General features: G+C 34.9%; 3 protein-coding genes across 6 annotated transcripts; 1 reads left to right on the top strand and 2 right to left on the bottom strand.

Annotated features, from left to right (window-relative positions):
• Positions 1–206: 206 nt before the first annotated feature.
• Positions 207–5,191, top strand: LOC131609951 (probable zinc metalloprotease EGY1, chloroplastic). The gene is made up of 10 exons (XM_058881789.1): positions 207–693; positions 1,983–2,444; positions 2,734–2,874; positions 3,126–3,227; positions 3,372–3,583; positions 3,819–3,869; positions 4,006–4,075; positions 4,509–4,577; positions 4,720–4,770; positions 4,855–5,191. The coding sequence occupies exons 1-10, from the start codon at positions 385–387 to the stop codon at positions 5,011–5,013; spliced, it is 1,626 nt and encodes a 541-aa protein (XP_058737772.1). The 5' UTR covers positions 207–384; the 3' UTR covers positions 5,014–5,191.
• On the bottom strand, positions 4,843–8,984 carry LOC131609950 (probable inactive leucine-rich repeat receptor-like protein kinase At3g03770). Its single transcript, XM_058881788.1, has 8 exons — positions 8,468–8,984; positions 6,950–8,341; positions 6,728–6,861; positions 6,390–6,630; positions 6,107–6,309; positions 5,963–6,015; positions 5,746–5,857; positions 4,843–5,663 (listed from the first exon to the last, which is right to left on the bottom strand). The coding sequence occupies exons 2-8, from the start codon at positions 8,262–8,264 to the stop codon at positions 5,400–5,402; spliced, it is 2,322 nt and encodes a 773-aa protein (XP_058737771.1). The 5' UTR covers positions 8,265–8,341; positions 8,468–8,984; the 3' UTR covers positions 4,843–5,399.
• Positions 8,985–12,867: 3,883 nt separating this feature from the next.
• On the bottom strand, positions 12,868–18,918 carry LOC131609948 (diphthine--ammonia ligase). 4 transcript variants are annotated; one of them, XM_058881785.1, is made up of 13 exons: positions 18,665–18,918; positions 18,513–18,584; positions 18,324–18,403; positions 17,960–18,185; positions 17,806–17,838; positions 17,363–17,445; positions 17,156–17,228; positions 16,553–16,883; positions 15,156–15,490; positions 14,555–14,892; positions 13,754–14,111; positions 13,252–13,492; positions 12,868–13,162 (listed from the first exon to the last, which is right to left on the bottom strand). In XM_058881785.1, the coding sequence occupies exons 1-12, from the start codon at positions 18,740–18,742 to the stop codon at positions 13,274–13,276; spliced, it is 2,226 nt and encodes a 741-aa protein (XP_058737768.1). In that variant the 5' UTR covers positions 18,743–18,918; the 3' UTR covers positions 12,868–13,162; positions 13,252–13,273. The 4 variants fall into 4 exon arrangements, with proteins under 4 accessions (XP_058737768.1, XP_058737769.1, XP_058737767.1 ...); XM_058881786.1 differs by having other exon boundaries at positions 12,868–13,154; XM_058881784.1 differs by having other exon boundaries at positions 12,868–13,137; positions 18,665–18,917.

The following is an 18,918-nucleotide window of genomic DNA, read 5'->3' as shown; positions in this document are numbered from 1 at the left end:
TTAAGATTAAAATTGAATTGTGACTTAATTAGGAGAAAAAAACGCATTTAAGCTTATTATTTTTATTGTAGTTTAGAGATTAAATTAAAGAGTGGTGATAGTTTAATAATGATGGTTTATTATTAATATTATTATTATTTTTTTTATAAGCAAAATAAACCGATGGTTTATTATTAAAATATCCAAAGTCTAAAAAAGCAATGAATAAAACCAGTTCCGTTTGATGTTGTCGTGTTCCTTTCTCTAGATATCCCAACCAACCAACAAAGAGCCTCAGAGGAGAGTGTCTTGTGGAGTCAGTGTTCCATTCCTACCTTGTTATGGTGTCCAACCCATCTCACTGAAACGCAACGTCGTTTACATCTTCCTTTCTCCACTCAAAAAATGGCGACTCTATCGAGTTGCACTTTATTGCATCTAAACTCTGAGTTCCGCTTCAACCCGGTTCGCCGCTCCTTCAGGACCACAATTCAGTGCCACCGTCTCAATTCACATGTATCCAAATGGGGGAAGTTGAAGCACGTTGATTTCGATAGGTTTAGGTGTTTTTCGATTGATAATAAAGACGGTGTTGATGGTGAAGGGGAAAGTGGGAAGAATAATGATTCTAAATCCAATGTAACCACCGCGGCGCCTGAGGAAGATAGAGGATTCAGTTCTGATAAACCAACGACTCCCTCTACTTCTCAAAGGGTACTTTTTTGTTTAATTCATTGGATTATTATTGTGTGATTCTTTTGCTAGCAATGTTTTATGTCTAAATGGTTTCAGTTCTCTTAATTTGTTATTACAATTTACTGGTAGCTAAAATTTGGCTGTTAGATATATTGGAGTTAGAAACTGTTAGAGACTTAGTTGTTTATGTTAGTTATTAGTTTTGCCTATATAATGTACTTGCCGAGTAGTCATAGTGGTGCGAAGCGGAGCGGTCGACCCCAAAAGTGTGATAGCGAGATGGATGACTACTCTATTTGATTGTTTTTTTGGACAAATTACATTTGATAATTATGAACATATATTTAATAATGTAAAATTAAACAAATAACTCAACTCAAAATATTCCTAAATCAAAGCATACATGACTCTTGAAGTTCATAAACTACTATGAAGGAAGGTTAAGGTTGAGTCTCATCTCAAATTTGATTGAAAAACTCAAAATTACCCTTAAAACATTGTAAATTTAAGGGGTAATTTTGGTTTTTTAGAGGGGAAAAGGACCGAGAACTGCTCTGCTATGCTATCCCGCTATTTAACCTATAGTGGTTGCTATAGCATTCTGCACCGCTAAGGCTCTTCTCATAGTAGTCGACCTCCACTCTGCTATAGCGGGATAGTACTACTATTGACTACTATGTGTACTTGTGCATGATATTGATTTAAGTACACTTTATCTTTGGTTTCCTTAGATACCCTTTGTCCGAGGCTTATGACACTCACAATAAGACACTCAACTATGCACATGTTGGGGGTATTGTATAAGACTTGTTAATTTGTTTGGTTCAAAAGAGGGGAGCGGTTTGAATGAAGGGCATGAGAGATAAATCGTCTTTGTTTTGTAATGGAAGGTACCATATATGACATCGATACAAATAATAATTTGAAAAAATAGATGTGATTGAATGTGACCGCGTGTATTGAATGCGTGCTAAGCACCGAGGCACGTGGGATACCAGACACATCTTAAATATTAAATGTCGGTGCAACATAGCTTGAAACAAATACCACCACCCTTCTATAACAAAGAAGGTACATAAATTTTGTCGATGTTGTTGTCTATATGTTTTTTTTATGGTAACTTCTTTTTATTTTAAGGTATCTTTTAATGTTGTACATGGGCTGAAACGCCACTGATCAACAACTTTGAATGATGCACATGTATTGAAAAGCCAATGATCAATGTGTTTATGTTGCATTTTTATTTATGCCTGATAATTGTCCGTTGTCATTTGTGATGCTCATGTTCTATCATTTTACCTTTTCAGTCATCTCTGTCCTCACTTGGATCTGCATACAACAATTTTCAACTTGATTCATTCAAACTCATGGAACTCCTTGGACCTGAGAAGGTTGATCCTGCTGATGTAAAGCTAATCAAGGATAAGCTTTTTGGTTATTCAACCTTTTGGGTGACCAAAGAGGAGCCTTTTGGGGAATTGGGAGAAGGCGTTCTTTTCATAGGAAATTTAAGGGGAAAGAGAGAGGATGTTTATTCCATACTCCAAAATCGGCTAGTTGAGGCCACTGGTGATAAGTACAACCTTTTTATGGTGGAGGAACCTGGTTCAGACAGTCCTGATCCACGAGGTGGGCCACGTGTTAGCTTTGGTTTGCTACGCAAGGAGGTTTCTGAGCCCGAGGCAACAACACTTTGGCAATACGTCATTGCATCTTTGTTGTTTTTTCTCACCATTGGTACCTCAGTGGAGCTAGGAATTGCATCTCAGGTAGGCTTGTTATCAATACTATTAGAACATCCGGTTGTGATTGGCAAATGTTTGTCTTAGAATTTGGGTTGAGCCTAACTCAACTTTACAAAACCGGTTTGTAAGGTGAGAAGGACTACCTCACTTATAAATACATTGTTAAGGCCATATCCAATGTGGGACTCCTGGCAGTTTAACAACGTTTTTTCTATAGTCTATCTAAGTGTCATTGATTGCTTCAATATCTTACAAGTTACCATCTTCTGTCACGTCTATATTTTTTATTGATGTCTTGCTTTTTATTAATCAGATCAACAGACTTCCCCCGGAACTTGTGAAATTCTTGACAGATCCTAACTATACGCAAGCCCCGGATATGGAGCTGCTATATCCATTTGTTGACTCAGCGTTACCTCTAGCATATGGTGTCTTGGGGGTTCTTTTGTTTCATGTAAGAATTCATATGTACTGTTTTTTTTTTGTGTTTGTTTTTAGATTTTGCTCTAAAATTAATATTGCACAAGTATAAATACCTGCCATTTTTTGCTGATTTCTCAGATTCACAATTCACTTATTTATTTATGTTGTGTAACTTTCTTGGCATACTTTTTTACACAATTCCGTCAATTTCCCTTTTTGCTTCTCGAACTTTTGTGTACATTAAAATTTAAATTTAAACCTAATGGATATGGCTATATGCAGGAGGTTGGACACTTTTTAGCTGCATTTCCCAAACAAGTAAAATTAAGCATTCCTTTCTTCATTCCCCACATCACACTTGGCAGCTTTGGTGCTATTACTCAGGTGAGATTATCTAATTTCTCCGGCCAGTCACTTTTGCATAGAGCCTGCAACTACATACTGAACTTTGAAGCAATCCCAACCACATGCTTATCAAATTTGTGGCCCTATTTATCTAATTTATGCTGATCCATGGTTGTGTTGTAGTTTAAATCCATCCTTCCGGATAGAAGTACGCAAGTAGACATATCACTTGCGGGTCCCTTTGCTGGTACTGTGCTATCATTTTCAATGTTTGCCGTTGGTCTTCTTCTTTCATCAAATCCAGATGCAGCTGGAGATTTGGTGCAAGTTCCTAGCACGTTGTTTCAAGGTTCCTTGCTTCTTGGTTTAATCAGTAGAGCGAGTCTTGGTTATGCGTATGTTCCTCCCATCCATTCTTTTTATGGAGTTAGAGTACAATTCTACCTAACTATAGTTAACATACTCTAGTGAATCATTATCTGTGGGGAAATTTCTAAACCGATATGTTTCGAAGTGGTATGAAATGATTGCAGCCCATCTTTTTGGGTGTAGAAACTAAAATTAATCAATATGCATACTCTATGTTTTGGCTACAATTAACTTTGACACACTGCTATTGTCAATGTGCAGGGCAATTCATGCTGCAACAGTTCCAATTCATCCTCTTGTGATTGCAGGATGGTATTTAACTTTTCCTTCTTAAACTCGAGCACTTTCATTTGTAAATCAAATGGTTCCCCAAAATTGTGGTTCTTAACACACTTAATTATTCATTATTCCGTAGTATGCTTACAATTTTATTTTTATTGATTTGCAGGTGTGGTTTAACCATCCAAGCTTTTAACATGCTTCCAGTGGGGTGCCTTGATGGTGGCAGGTCTGTGCAGGTAAACTACAACTACACTGCTTTCGGTAGATTTAATATTTGCTTGGAATACGAAAGGCTCGATGTGATTTTATCTTGATTGTAATGCTTATCAAATTTTAGACAAATTGGTCATTCAATAAATATGCAATCTTACTCTCAATATTACTTTATTTTGCAAAACATATTATGCATTAAATTAAATTGTGTGGTCGAGTATCAACTAATTTTGACTGTATGAAATTTTTATTGAAAGATGTGGATTTATTGAATTACTTCTTCAAAATACTGTAAAGTTTAAAGCATATAGTAGATAGTATAGCACATGGAGCATTTAGAAACAATTCATCGGAAGGTTTTTGTTTTTCTGCATAAATATTCTCATTCATGATTTGATGTCTTTTGTTTTTCACAAATGAAATTAGTAATTTTTATTTTATTACATATTATTGCAGGGTGCTTTTGGAAAAGGTGCACTAACGGTCTTTGGTTTGACCACTTATTCACTGCTAGGGTTGGGAGTGGTATGTTTAATCTTTTTGCTTAGGTTTCACAACGATGCATATTTTTATTCAACTGCAATTTCATGTTTAAGTTTAACCGTAAATTGACTTTTTTCATTGAAAAGTAAGTTACTTTTTTTTACCCCTTCTCTCTTTTCGACAGCTTGGTGGACCTCTTTCACTTGCTTGGGGATGTTTTATTATATTTGCGCAGGTATGTATTATTCTTGTTGATCATTTTCATGATACTTACGCAGTTGTTTTTCCAATTATTTACAAGTAACTGATATTTTGTCAGAGGTCACCGGAGAAACCATGCTTAAACGATGTGACAGAAGTTGGAACATGGAGACAAACATTTGTGGGGGTTGCTATTTTTCTTGCTGTCTTAACTCTTCTGCCTGTTTGGGATGAGCTTGCAGATGAACTTGGCATAGGTCTTGTAACCACACTTTAGTTTTAATGGTTATGTGTAGACTTAATCCATATTATATATAGGAAAATTATTACCAAAGGAGAGTCTAATTCAATTTTATACGACCCCTTGTGATACAACTATTGTCAACACGAATATTATTATGTAAAGAAGAAGAATATTATGGGCCATTTATTTAGAAAGAACTTAACATTTCGAATTCGGCAACGTTCCATTAAACATATACATAATTTTCATTATAAAGCTCAACAGTTTTTGTGCATAAGTGTTACAGCATGAAGAACTCGTAAAGCTGTACTAATCTGAGCCTGCAAACTATAAACCTCAATTCTGCAGCCATTGATCCTTTCAGCTTTATAGTGAAATATACAAATTTTAGAAAAAGAAGAAAAATATCTAGATCAACGCTAACGGAAGGCCGTTCTTTGAGGAGAACCTGGTGACCCCTCACTACTTTGAGAATCACCTCTCCAAGCATCCTGTACTTGAGCAGCAAACTGCAAATTCCACAAAACATCTTCTATGGAGGGTCTTTCTGCAGGTTCTTTAATAAGACACCTCACACATATCTCCATCATTGTCTTCAACGACTGTTCCAAGCATGCCTTGCGAATTGCTGGATCGACAATGCTCCTTCGACCGTCCTCATCTGCTCCTAAGCTTGCTTGCAACTGTCCTCAGAATTGCAAAAAATTATACCGATATGTATGGATAGTAAAATCCTAAGAAATGAGTCGGAGTTCTTGTTATTACCAGTTCCTTAAAAGCTTCTGCATCATTTGTTGTCTTTATTGTCCTTCCTAGAATGATTTCCAGTAGTATTACTCCAAAGTCATATATATCACACTTATCTTCATGCTTTCCACTACAAAACACCATAGTTCATTAAAATTTAGAAACAAGCATGCACATATATGATGAGTTCTGTTTTTCAGTAACAGAGAAGGTTGTTAAATTTCTATAACCACACCTTTTATTGATACTAGATTGTTTGAATCCATTGGAAGAATTTCCACGTCGAACCTGCAAGGATTGAGTAAGGTGAATCAGTACCAACAAAAGCCTTTTATCATCATAAAACAAAATATTAATTCATAATTTATTGTTTTGATACCTTTCCTATGTTAGATAACAAAGGCAAATTATAACTGCAAATTTTTGCCACAAGATTGTGATCCAATAAAACATCCTCAATTTTGAGATTGTTTGAATATACACCAGGGACAATTCCTGTATGCAAAAATTGAATTCCCTTTGCTACTCCAATTGCCGCTCCTATGCGTTGGGTCCAATTCAGCGACTTTCCAGTGTGCCCATCTGTCAAAAATATGCGACAATAATAACTGTTTACGACAAAGGATAACAGAAGTGACATTGTTGTCTCAGTGAATTATTACCAGAAGTCCAGCTCCTGAGTGTGCCAGTTGGAACATATTCAAAGACAAGAAATATTCTGCTGACACTTGAATCTTCTAAAGAACATTCGAAGCAGTGTCCGAGGGCGCTAACCAAATGACGATGCCTAAGTTTTGAGATAAGTTCCATGTGCTGCATGAAGTTCTGAGTGCTGTATCTTTTTTTCATTTTGATACATCTAATTACAGCATATGATCCGTTCTTCAGCTGACCTTTGTACATCTGAGACATGTAAGAAGAACGCGTTCGCTAAAACACACGATCCAAAGAAATATTCTTTATATAAAACATGATTTGTGACAGCGTGGAAGTGACATACCTCTCCATAAGAATCTTCACCCATGAAAGAAGCTGTATCGAAGTTGTTTGTAGCTGCCTCGATCTCTTCCAATGAAAAACTCTTATAGTTAGGCAGGCCAAGCGCTCCGAATTTCTTTGTTTGAGATATATATCCTTTAAGTACACAGAAAAATAAATGTTTATGAATCTGTATTTACCACAGAAAGTGACAAGAACATGTTTAAGAAAGATAGAAGATTACTTGCATCAGAAAGCAACTTAGAGGTGTATCCGGAAGCTGCATTCTCCGATATTAATCTTGGAGGATTCTTCGTTTTGCTTCTAGAATTTCCTCTTCTAACAATAAACAAAATCAGCAAAAAAACTGCTACTCCTCCAAGAGTTCCACCTACTATACCAAGGGTAAGAACTACCTTTGATACTTGCTTGTGCTTCTTTCTTTCAGGTAATACTCCCACGGCTAAGGCTTCGGTGTGGCAAAAAGGCGGTGGCTGTTGATTTTGATTTGTTGTCTCGAGACAATTTCTAGCATACGAAACAGTCCTATCACTGGAATTTGAAGCTAGACATTTTGGTAAGCTCCCAGTCAAGAGATTCGACGATAAATCAACAACTTCAAGCTCAGAGTTGCAAGAAACATTCTCGAAAAGCATTCCGGTTAATTTGTTCTGAGAGATGTTGATGTAAGCAATAGAAGGAAGTGACAACAACGCTGTTTGGAATGGCCCGATAAATGTATTCGACGAGATATCAAATCGCTTGAGCTGATAATACGAGCTCACATCAGCAGGAATACCAGACCTGAACATGTTATCTCTTAGCACTATAGTAACCAATTTGTGACCAAGCTTAGGAAATTGAGGTCCAAAAGCATTATCATCCAATTCAAGTACTTGAAGATTTCTCAAGTGACTCAAATCAGGTACTACACCATAAAATTTATTATGAGAAAGTGAAAGAATTCTCAAATTATCCAAGTTACTAACCGAATTCGGCAAAGTTCCATTGAACAAATTGTTCTTCAAACTCAATACAGTTAAGCCTGAAAGCAAATCAATCCAAATAGGAAGCACACCAGAAAACATATTGTTGTCAAGAATGAGTGTTTGAAGATTCGAAAGCGATGAAATTTCGACAGGGATCGAACCATAGAAATGATTCGAACTCACATTAACTATTTCCAACGAAGAAAGACGGGCGATTTTACCCGGTAACGGACCCCATATACCAAGAGAAACCAATGTGAGGACTTTCAAACCTTGAAGCTTCACCAGTGTTGTAACAAATGAATCAACTGAGAAATTTTTCGACAGAGTTTCAGTTTTTCCTTCGCCTATTATGTGAAGCTGAGTTATGGTATCTTCATAGCATACAACAGTGAGTGAAGAGTTTGAATCACTGTTGCAAAAATCTGTGGAGTTTTTCCAACTTCTTAAAGAAGGAAAGTTCAAAAGCTGTTGAATTCTCAAAAGGGTTTGAAAGTTTGATGATTGAAGTTGCTGTGAGTAGTTTATAGAGAGTAAAAAAGTTACCAACACAAGAAACACAGAAGCCATAGTGTTTTTGTGTTTGTTATATTCTAAAAAACCATTGAAATTCTCTCAAACTTGAAGCCTTCAAGCAGAAAAAAACCCTGCAATCACAAGAAATGATATCAGCATAAAACAAAAACCTATACACCTCAAGAACTACCATAGGTCACCATAATGAAAAAAGTCCAAAAATAATCAGAAAGTGAAGAAAAGACCAAAAAACTCACACTGTTTTCTTCTGTCACAGAAACAAACATTTCATGATTCTCACTCATAAATGACTTGTTAATTTTCCTTTCATCCATTTATTTTGTTTGTTCCTTGAAAAATGTCTTTATTAAAGAGAAGGTGTAGTTTTGCCACACAAGGAAAAGCAAAAGAAAGATTCTTGCAATGAAGGGGACCTTTATTCTTAACCTTTAATGTTTAAGTTTAGCAGATATGGTTTAAGGATCAAGTTTGGTGGTAGTCTTGTCATGATTTTGAGGTGGAAAATTTGATATAGTTTGGTTTGGTTTTGAGTTGAGTGAGTGGTAATAATGTAAGCTTTCACTTTCAAGCATTGGTAAGCTTTCACTTGTACATGGTAAGGTGAAATCAATCAATGAAATATTGAAAGGAAGGTAAGAATTGTTGTTGTTACATTATAGAAAGTTGAAAAATCCATGTCAGAAAACCATGTATGCTCTTAAAGGAAAAGGAACTAGACACAAACAAAAAATAATGGATGTTCTAAAGTGCATGTGTGTGAAAGCATATGTTAATTATTTGATAATAAGCTTACTTTTAGAGTAAAGAATATTTTGTGGGAATAAAATGTAATGTTGAGTGTATAACGTTGGGTATTAGGATGCAGATCCAATCACTTTTCATTCTATCTATCTCCATGTCTTTCTATATTTTTTTCTCTCTTTATCCTTTTCTGATTTTCTCTTCCCCACCTCATTGTTATTGCTTAGGGGGCTGCATCATGGGAGAGGAATGTGTTACTAAAAATATGTCTTAATATTTTTAGAAATTGTTAGATTTTAATTTAAAGATATTCAAAATTAAAATAACACATTTTTTTAAAAATATTTTTTTTCCAATCTGAAACTATAATTGTTGTTGTAACAGTGAAATGAATCGTGGAAATGTGCATTTGACTTCTGGTACAATGGCGTATTGGTGGAACTGCAAGGTTAACATTCTAAGGGCAAAGTAAATGAGAGAATCAAAGTGATGTGAAATTGAGAATGAAGTTGAATACCTGTGGGACATTGCGAATTATGCGCAAAGTCGTCTGATTGACCTGGACGATGAGTGATGTATTAAAATGTGGAGTTATATACCTTAGGTGAGAACGACGGAACACATGTTTCTTGCGTTCACTTTCTTCATTCTTGCCTTTGGGTCTTTCATATTGGGCATTGCCGACGGCAAAGTAGTTGCTCCCGACCCTTGTCTCTGCTATGCCAGATAAGGGTTTTGCCATATACACTTTTAGGTCAGATACTAGCCTAGATAAGCAAAGAGTCTTAATGAGACGTCACTGCTGGTGTAAGCAACATATGTATTAAATGTTTTTCTTGCAATATACGATGTTTTTCAAGGAGGTCTTGACATATGTTTCTAACTTATCAGTAATTCCTTCACCATTGATTTACTTTGATATTAAGTGTTAGATCTAAGTTTGAACTTGCTTTAAGTTCTTTATTAGACATTGTTCCTTCTGTCAATCGCTATGGAGGTAACACCAACCATAAGGAGAAAGGCAAGAAGGGATATTTTAGCATATTGGGTAAATCAAGAGATGTTGGATACAATCTTTGTTATTACTAGAAGTAATTGTCTCGACCATGTTATTCTTGAAGTGGGGTCCTCATCGGATTGAGGGGTGTTCCCTCTGGATGAAAACAAGAGGATATACAATAAATATGTCAAATATGACATTCTCTTTCATGAGTGCTTATTCTCTTTAATAGGCTTTTTCCTTCCTTTTAACGACTTTGAGATAGGCGTCTTGAATAACTTGGTAATTATTATTTCCCAACTGCACATAGTGAGCTGCGTGTTCTTCAATGTCTTCCAACATTGGTGTGAGTGCAAGAAAAGTGTGCCAACCATGGGGCTTTTCTTCCATTTCTTCAAGATCCATTGCAACTCAGATCATCGTGCACGGGTCAAGCCTTAATTTCTCTGAGGCACATTACCAAGTATTTTGAGGTCTATTCGAACATCGTGAGGCATTTCATAAACCAATACTTCCTCTCACTCCCTTTAATGAAGAAGGTCACACAAAGATATGCAATATATATGTAGGGCCACCATATACACGTTCATACATATTTTCCAAGTTCTGGCGTAAACGTCATTTTTTTGCGGAGTCTGGATCTTGTGTCTATAAGGAGGACAACTTGTCATCAAAAGAGATGTACCTAAAAATGCAATTAGTTTTTTTTCTTCGAAAAGCTTTGTGATGTCAGTGGTGTTAGCCACCCTAATGTGATGTAGAAGAAACAACTGAAACAATTCATCGTGACTTACCTGTTGGTGGATACTAGCACTAAAGAGATGATGTATTTGTGGAAGGAATAACACTCTTTGGTTTTTCTCAAGATTTGTGAAAAACATGGATTTTTTTTATCTTACTTGATCATAAAATAATTCACTCAACAAATTTTTATGAATGTATAAGAATTAATTCTTCGAAATTATTATTAGGAAAATTGACAACAAAAAAATTCATATAGGTGCTAGAGATTAGACACAAAAGTGTGAGAAAAATGAACACCGAGGTGAGTCAAATCATACAGTTATGAGATGTACCTAAAGATGCAATTAGTTTTTTTCTCCGAAGAGCTTTGTGATGTCAGTGGTGTTAGCCACCCTAACACGATGTAGAAGAAACAACTGAAGCAATTCATCGTGACTTAACTGTTGGTGGACACTAGCACTAAAGAGATGATGTGCTTGTGAAAGGAATAACACTCTTTGGTTTTTCTCAAAATTTGTGAAAAACATGGATTTTTTTTTATCTTGATCATAAAATAATTCACTCAACAAATTTTTATGAATGTATAAGAATTGATTCTTCTAAATTATTATTAGAAAAATTGACAACAACAAAATTCATATAGGTGTTAGAGATTAGACACAAAAGTGTGAGAAAAATGAACACTGAGGTGAGTCAAATCATACAGTTATGATTTGAATTAAAGGAAGGAATGACTTTAATCACGATGATACAATTTAGAAATGATAAGATATCATTCAGATCATGATGTCATAGTTGTGATTGGAGTCAAGCAATTACTTGATTCAAATAATGGTTAATTTTTGAAAGTTTGTTTTGTCATGGTTCAAGTTAAAGATAATCATGATCGCGTCATGGAGTCTTCTAATTCGAGTTAGAGAATTCCTTGATTCGAATCAATAATACATAGCCAAAATCCTAATTTCAAAATGAGTTTTTGATTTGTACCAGCTATATGCTTGATTTGAATCTTGCATCAAAAGTACTCTAATTTAAATTTTTAACTTGTGATTCAACACACGTGTATGTTGACTTTTTGACCAACTTGTTCATTTTTATCTTCTTCATTATCACCATCCCATGATTCTAATAAAAAAATAACTTCAGATGGATTTAAATTTTCTCTCTTTTCTTATGAGTTATTTCTAAAAATATGAATATAAGTGTGTTGCTATACAAATATTTCTCTTTTTTCATGCAATAAAAAATTGTTGTGTCTAGTTTAAACTTTACTTTTACAAAGTGTGTATTATTAACACATGCAACAAAGAGAATATTTCTATTTTATTTATCAAGTTGCAACAACGTGTGTCCCAAATGCTTATTTCAAATATTAACTTTTAATTTAGTTGGGTATATCCTTAGGAAATATGTTTTTTTAGCATGTTAAAGAAGTTTAAGTTGCAATTTTCTCACAATAGAAGGTTAGAATCAATTACGTACAACCCTTGTTTCATGTCATTATCAATCCTAAACTTATTAATATAGGGTTTACTCATAAGAATATGATTCTTATATACTCTTGTCCATATATTATTATTGTGAACAAAATACTAACCGAAACTTCCTAGTATTTCATGTAAGATACCAAAAAGAAAACAAACAAAAGGAAAGAACGAAAATAGATTAATTTCTAATTTTTTTGTCGGTGTGTGAAGTGCGACAACCCACAAACATATGACAAGTGGCGATCAATTTATTATTGAACAAAAAATAAAAGCATATAGGTGAAATATTACTTTCGAAACTAAAATAGTATGGTTTCATTCAACTTTCAAAGGTCACTTCTATTTTATGATATGACATGTTACATAAAGCGACGAAATCAAGCAACAAAGCTAACCACAATCTAATTTACAATAACTTAATAATGAAACATAAAATTAAAAGGTGGGGAATACTTGCAAACCCACTTGAACCATCTACCGTTTTATCTTTGTTTTCCTTTTGCTTTCAAAAGAGAAGATAATTATTTTCCTAGGAATTTTTTCACAAGTTCAAAGTTGATTTCAGACCTTTAATTATTGAGTAGTTGGTGCAATGCGATTCTGAATAGAAATAAAGGATGCTCCTTTGCTTTTCCACTTACGTTGCATATGCAACATGATGAAATATTTTTAGTTTTTATCTAACATCTCATTATAAGATTAACCAAAAGCAAACCAACAGTTTGGGTTTATAATACAACACCTACCTCTATAGATTACATTTTAAACAATTATATGCATCTCTGAAATTTGATTAAATTACAACTTCCTTATCTGAAATATTGAAGATTCTATGTAATTCATAAAATTAAAAGGGCAGCTTCGAAATTTTATCAAACCTTGAGGAAGATCTCTCTGTATAGTTCTGCCAAAGTTTATTCAAGCACCACCAAGTCTGCAACAGTACAGAACCTAAATCACTGACACCGATCTATAGCAGTGAATCCTATTTAATTTTTTTGATTGAAAAATAAAGTTAATCCAAATTTTGAAAATAGAAAAGAAAAACCTTGTGCATCAAGCTGATATACTCAGGATTTATGAGCTAGTAATTCGCAGGTCACTACATTGTCCATGGATGAAGCAGACTGCCCGGCACCTATGACAGGAACTATGTTGAAGATCGGCTCCTCGCAATTTTTAACTTTCTTTTGATTCATTTCAGAGAGTTCGAAAAGTGCATTGCTGAACATAGGTTGTATTAGCTCGACTGACATTTGAAGGCTTACCGGGATGTAGAACCTCAAACTCTGCATGACATAAGAGAATTCAAAATGTTAGATTGCCAGAGAAAGATTGATGCCATACAAAACAAAAATTATCTGGATCTAAATTATTTCCTTTCCCTAAATGATTGGAAAAGAAAGTGCAATCCAAAATGGGGGATATCGATGAAAAATCCTTTTCAAAACAGGAAACAGGTTGGTACTGGACACAACTAATATATGATCGCACAATGGAGCAATAAAATTAATTTGGCATGTGATATTTTGATAAGTATACTGACTGACCATTATATCTTCCCAGACGAAGTTGTTGTCTGTTATAGCTTTGTCGAGAAGATAAATGCAGAACTTTGATAACTGCTCCATATGTGCTTTAGGTAAAGAATGTTGACCATTATCATTGACATAATCAGCAGGCAGGGAATCAGAACATATCTTTGCAGCAAGCTCACTTGTGATAGATAATACAATGGCACATATCTTTCCAGGGATCACACATTTCTGAATGCAAGAATCGTGCCAATTTTCCTGCTTGAAACCCCAATAACATGATGTCTTTGAATGAGGTTTTTCTGTTATGGTCTCAATTTCTACATCTGCACCATCCTCGATATAAAGAATAGGCTTCACTTCTACAAATGCTCTGGAAAACAATCATGCGTAGAATCCAAAACAAATGTTAGAAGCCATTATTAAAAAAACAAGGAATCAATAATAATGGAATACAAAAAAAAAGACTCCAGAATACGTAGGTTTAATAATGACTCAAATCACAGGAACCAACAAGGTGTCCATTTTTATTTTATATTTTTTTACTTCCCCCTTCTGTTCTGATCAGCTCAACCTATAGTTATTTTGAGAGCACTGACTCCATAAAAGATTCACAATCTTAAAATATTGAGACCTAAGATAAACAGATAGCAAAAGAAATGTGTTTTAAATAATCAATTATAAGATAGCAAAGTGTAATTTTTAAAACCTATATAAATAGGCCTTCTTAATAAATTGCAGATCAATGAAAGTGTTGATGTTTGTCGATCAAACAAGATGCTTAGTTAAGAAATTAGATCAATGAAACTACAATACCTTTTAGGTAGATCAGGAACAAGGACATAAAGGGTTATGGGTTCTAATGCTTTGTACTTCTTGCCTTCCTGTAAATCATATATCTTCATTTGTCTGAGGAGTGTTTCTTGTTTCTTCTCAATATCGAGTCTATCCAATGAAGAGATATTTTTAGAACAGTAAATAACAAAACCAATTGCAGATGTCGATATTGAACAGTTAAAAGATTTTGCTATTGCTTCACTGTTTTTTAGTGCCTGTTCCAGTTCAGCCCCAGGGCCTCCACTGCAAAGATTCATTGTAGGAGGGTCAAGCCCCAGTTGACCAGCCATGAGAAGTATACCCTCATGTAAGGTTGCCTGCAAGTAAAAAAAAACATTAGAAAGATCAGAAGAGTCAACAGATAGCATTTTGGAAATTGGATAACTATATCATATATTAGATTTATGATCGACAGTATGAAGTAAGCAAACCATTAACTTACTGAAACTGTCGTGACACTGTTCGGTGTTTTTCAAATCAATTTTCACAATAATAATATAATGAAGCAGGATATAGATATTATATGTAATCTTGCTTTTCTGTTGTTAAATAATTGACTACTGATAACAATGGGGTTTACCTGGCTGTATGGCCCAATGCAACTAGGTGCCCAACAGGAAATACTTTGTACATGTAAAACCTTTTTATTTTTATTATTTGATACCAAAACTTCCATATATGCTCTACTAAAATCCATTTCAACTAGAGGCATTTCAACTGTACTACGGGATGGAACGCCAAATGGGCACTTCTCATGTGTTATAAACTTCACATATGTCTCATTTGCCTCAGAGAACTTATCCATGTCATTAATGTAAAGATGAATATAGAGAACATTCTCCCAGCCAAAACCAAAGCCTTCTAGTTGTGATTCAATTTTTCTCAAAACAATTGTTAAATCTTCCCGCAAACCTGCTACAAAGAAAAAACCAGTGTTGTTAATATCGGATCGCGGAAAATACCGGATCACCAAAAACCCGATATGAGAAATATCGGATATCGTAACGGGCAAATAGCGGAAACCATAAAGGCGGTTAAAATAAATATTTATATATAAAATAAAATATGAAACACACATAAAAGCTACTAACATAAACAATTATTAAAAAAGTTTTGATGCTTCACCGCCACTTTCCATACTATAACAAATGTATAAAAACAGAGGGTTTAAGGACTTGAAAACAGAGAACCCAATGGAATGGAATGAAAAGAACCTAGTTTGAGAAAACTAGAAGAAATGAAACCAAAAAACAAAATTGAGAAGAATACAGAAAAGAAATAAGAATTACCTGGACGAGATGAATGACCAGGAAGAATGAATGTGAAGAAAGAAAATAATGAAGAGAAATTTATGGTGATGGACTATGACTCCTATTTGTCCTATATATAATCACACCAATTAATATACTTCTTCACATTCACTTCTATTTTCGAGACTACCAAGATTATGTTAATATCCATACAACTCTCCACTTTATTACTCCCTCCGTCTCACAATAGGTGTCCTCTTTGCAATTTTGAGACGGAGGGAGTATTACTTTACCTCTTCACATTTTCACTTGATTAGTCTGCACCTCTTCACACTTCACAGCCTACTTACTAATTATTACTGGCCACCTCTCCACCTCTTCGTAGCCTACTTTTTCCTTCCACCTCTTCACATTCAATATTTCAATTAGTTTTTAATATAACTTATTTAAAAAATGATCAGAAAAATATAAATTCTGATATGAACTTCAAAACCGGTATACCGGTATACTAGAAAACGGCCGAAATGCGGAGCGTCGCGAAATTGAAACGGAATATCGGATATCGTATCGGATAGGCAAATTCCGATATGAAAAACCGGTATATCGGCGATATAACCGATATTTAACAACACTGGAAAAAACATTAAGATGTCTCAAAGGACAAATAATGTGGAAGACTAAGACTAAGACAAGATTGAATCATTTAAAATATAAGAATAATTATTACCATTGCATGAATCTTGTAACCAGCAACCTATGGAGAACGTGCTTTTGTTATTTGTTCTTGAAATCTTAAATTTATGTTCTACACCATTGATTTGATCAGTGCAATCAAGAGGCTTACATACGGCTTCCAATCTTTCTAGACTGTCATGCACTTCGAACACAGGTCCTAGTTTCTGCATACAACTCTCATGTATTTTGTCTACTGTCTTTAAAGACTGAACGTCTGCCTTATTTTCCAAATGAAATGCCAAGGGATGAAGGACTCCCACGGGAGCTATGGAGTCTGCAGAGTGCATCACAACTTGATATTTGTCGAGCACAATGCGAGCATTCTGGAAAAATTAAGGAACATATAGATAAAAAAAGAAAATGGAAGAAAAATACTCTAACTTTGAAGCACAACTAGTAATCAATTTACAATAAAGCTGACATTAGAAATGGACCAGTGTAAATTGAGCCCAACTTTATAGACAACTATAATAGGTCATATGACAATAGCAAATTTAGGATGTGAAGTAGACAACCAAGGTACAAACTGAATAAAAGAAACGATAGACCCAAAAACAACTCTCAATTAACCCCGCCAATTGTGGTATGAACTTACAATAAAGAGCGGGCAATCTAAGGTCAATGTTTCATACTCTCCTCCTTCACCACAAACATTGATTCCATATGCCCTGCAACCAAGAGATACACGGATGTATAGGGTGAAATGAAAATAGAAAAACACCATAGAATAGTGTTTGATAGTACTCTAAATAATTTATAAAAATTTACACAGAAAAAGGAAGGTTGAACATATTTGACATACTCTTTCAATTTATGCAAATAAGCATTTAACATGGCTAATTCTTTACCCAAATGCTTCGCAGGATCCAAACCCATGGCAGCTACCTTGTAAAATAGACACGGAATTAAATTCCAAAATAACAATTATAAGTACATAAAATTACAAAAAACAAGTTGAATTCCTGTGTAGAAGGAAATGGTTTCACTTGTTTAATTAAGTCTATCATATTTTGGCTGCAAGTCTCTCATACTCACCAACCATATATTCAAAGCAACCCTATTTTTAAGATTACATGGAAGCATTAGCATATAATGAAACCTTTCAATGTGGTCCATTAATATCAGTTGAGGAGCTCAAATATGATCAAAGCAACGGTAAAATCTCTGTGCATGGATGATAGGAACATAGGAATTCATCCCGTTCATAAAATAAAATCAATAAAAGCAAAGTCAAACGAGTTATACCTTCACAGTTATAGCTACTATTCCATTTGAAATCTGGTCAGAACCAAAATGGAGTTAGAATGATCAGAATGGAGGAAATATAAAAATCCACATAAACAATTCCATACATGCAATACAATAAGTTACATTACAAATAGCCCAAAACGCGAATTACCATTTCATTGAGGAGCAAGGACTGATCTTGTTTCCATAAGTATGCAAGAGAAACAAGGCCTAACCTCGAACACACACTTTCCACCCGCAGTCTCTGATAATCAGACGCAATGGCTCCAGAACACACAGCAGTAACTGAGGGTATCTGCCTTTTCACTTCCCGTAATAAAATATACATATCTTCAACTTCATCACCCTGAGTTGTTTTGTAACCAAGCTCTAGATGCCTATCAGTAAAACATCACTTATATGATAAAACCAAATATAAAATAAATCCATATATTCATTCTGCTGACTTAGAGAATACAGTGCAGAGAACATTGTCTGTTAAAAAAAAATGGTATGACACTGATTCAAAGGCTTGCCTTGAGGATCCTCGTATTCGCCTCCTAAACAACGGCAATCCCATACATTCGGCATAGTTAATGATAATCTGATGCCCAACCTGCAGAAAACATTGAGCAACCCATTATAAATTTCAAACAAGAATGGAAAAACACAGTAGATAAGGAGCTTCGTGAAAAGAAAAATTGAAAATTGGAATAGAGTCAAACCGTTTGGAACATGTAGCTATCAAGCTCGTCGACGGAATCATCAACCGGCATCAAATTCGCCAACGCAACAATCTATTGCAAAATCAAATGGGGTTGAATTACGATAATCGATTGTGAACTTGAGGAAGAAAAAAAACTGAAAATGAAAAAACCTCGTGGCCGTAGTGAATAGACTTCATCATGGCGTAGCAACTGTCTTTGCCGCCGCTAACAAGTGCGACGACCTTCATCTTTGCAAGCAACTTCTACGATGACTGTTTGGCTTCAACAGTGTGGCTGGGTTTTAGGGTACCACTTCTTGCTATGTAGTAGTTAGAAACGATGAAAGACCAACAAAAACGGTGCGTTTTGCATGTCTAGTTGTTGAAACAAATGGACGTTTTGATCTTCTATAATGTAGCCTCGT

Source organism: Vicia villosa, linkage group LG6 (assembly GCF_029867415.1).
Source record: "Vicia villosa cultivar HV-30 ecotype Madison, WI linkage group LG6, Vvil1.0, whole genome shotgun sequence".
Lineage (NCBI taxonomy): Eukaryota > Viridiplantae > Streptophyta > Magnoliopsida > Fabales > Fabaceae > Vicia > Vicia villosa.
This window is presented reverse-complemented; position numbering and strand designations above follow the sequence as displayed.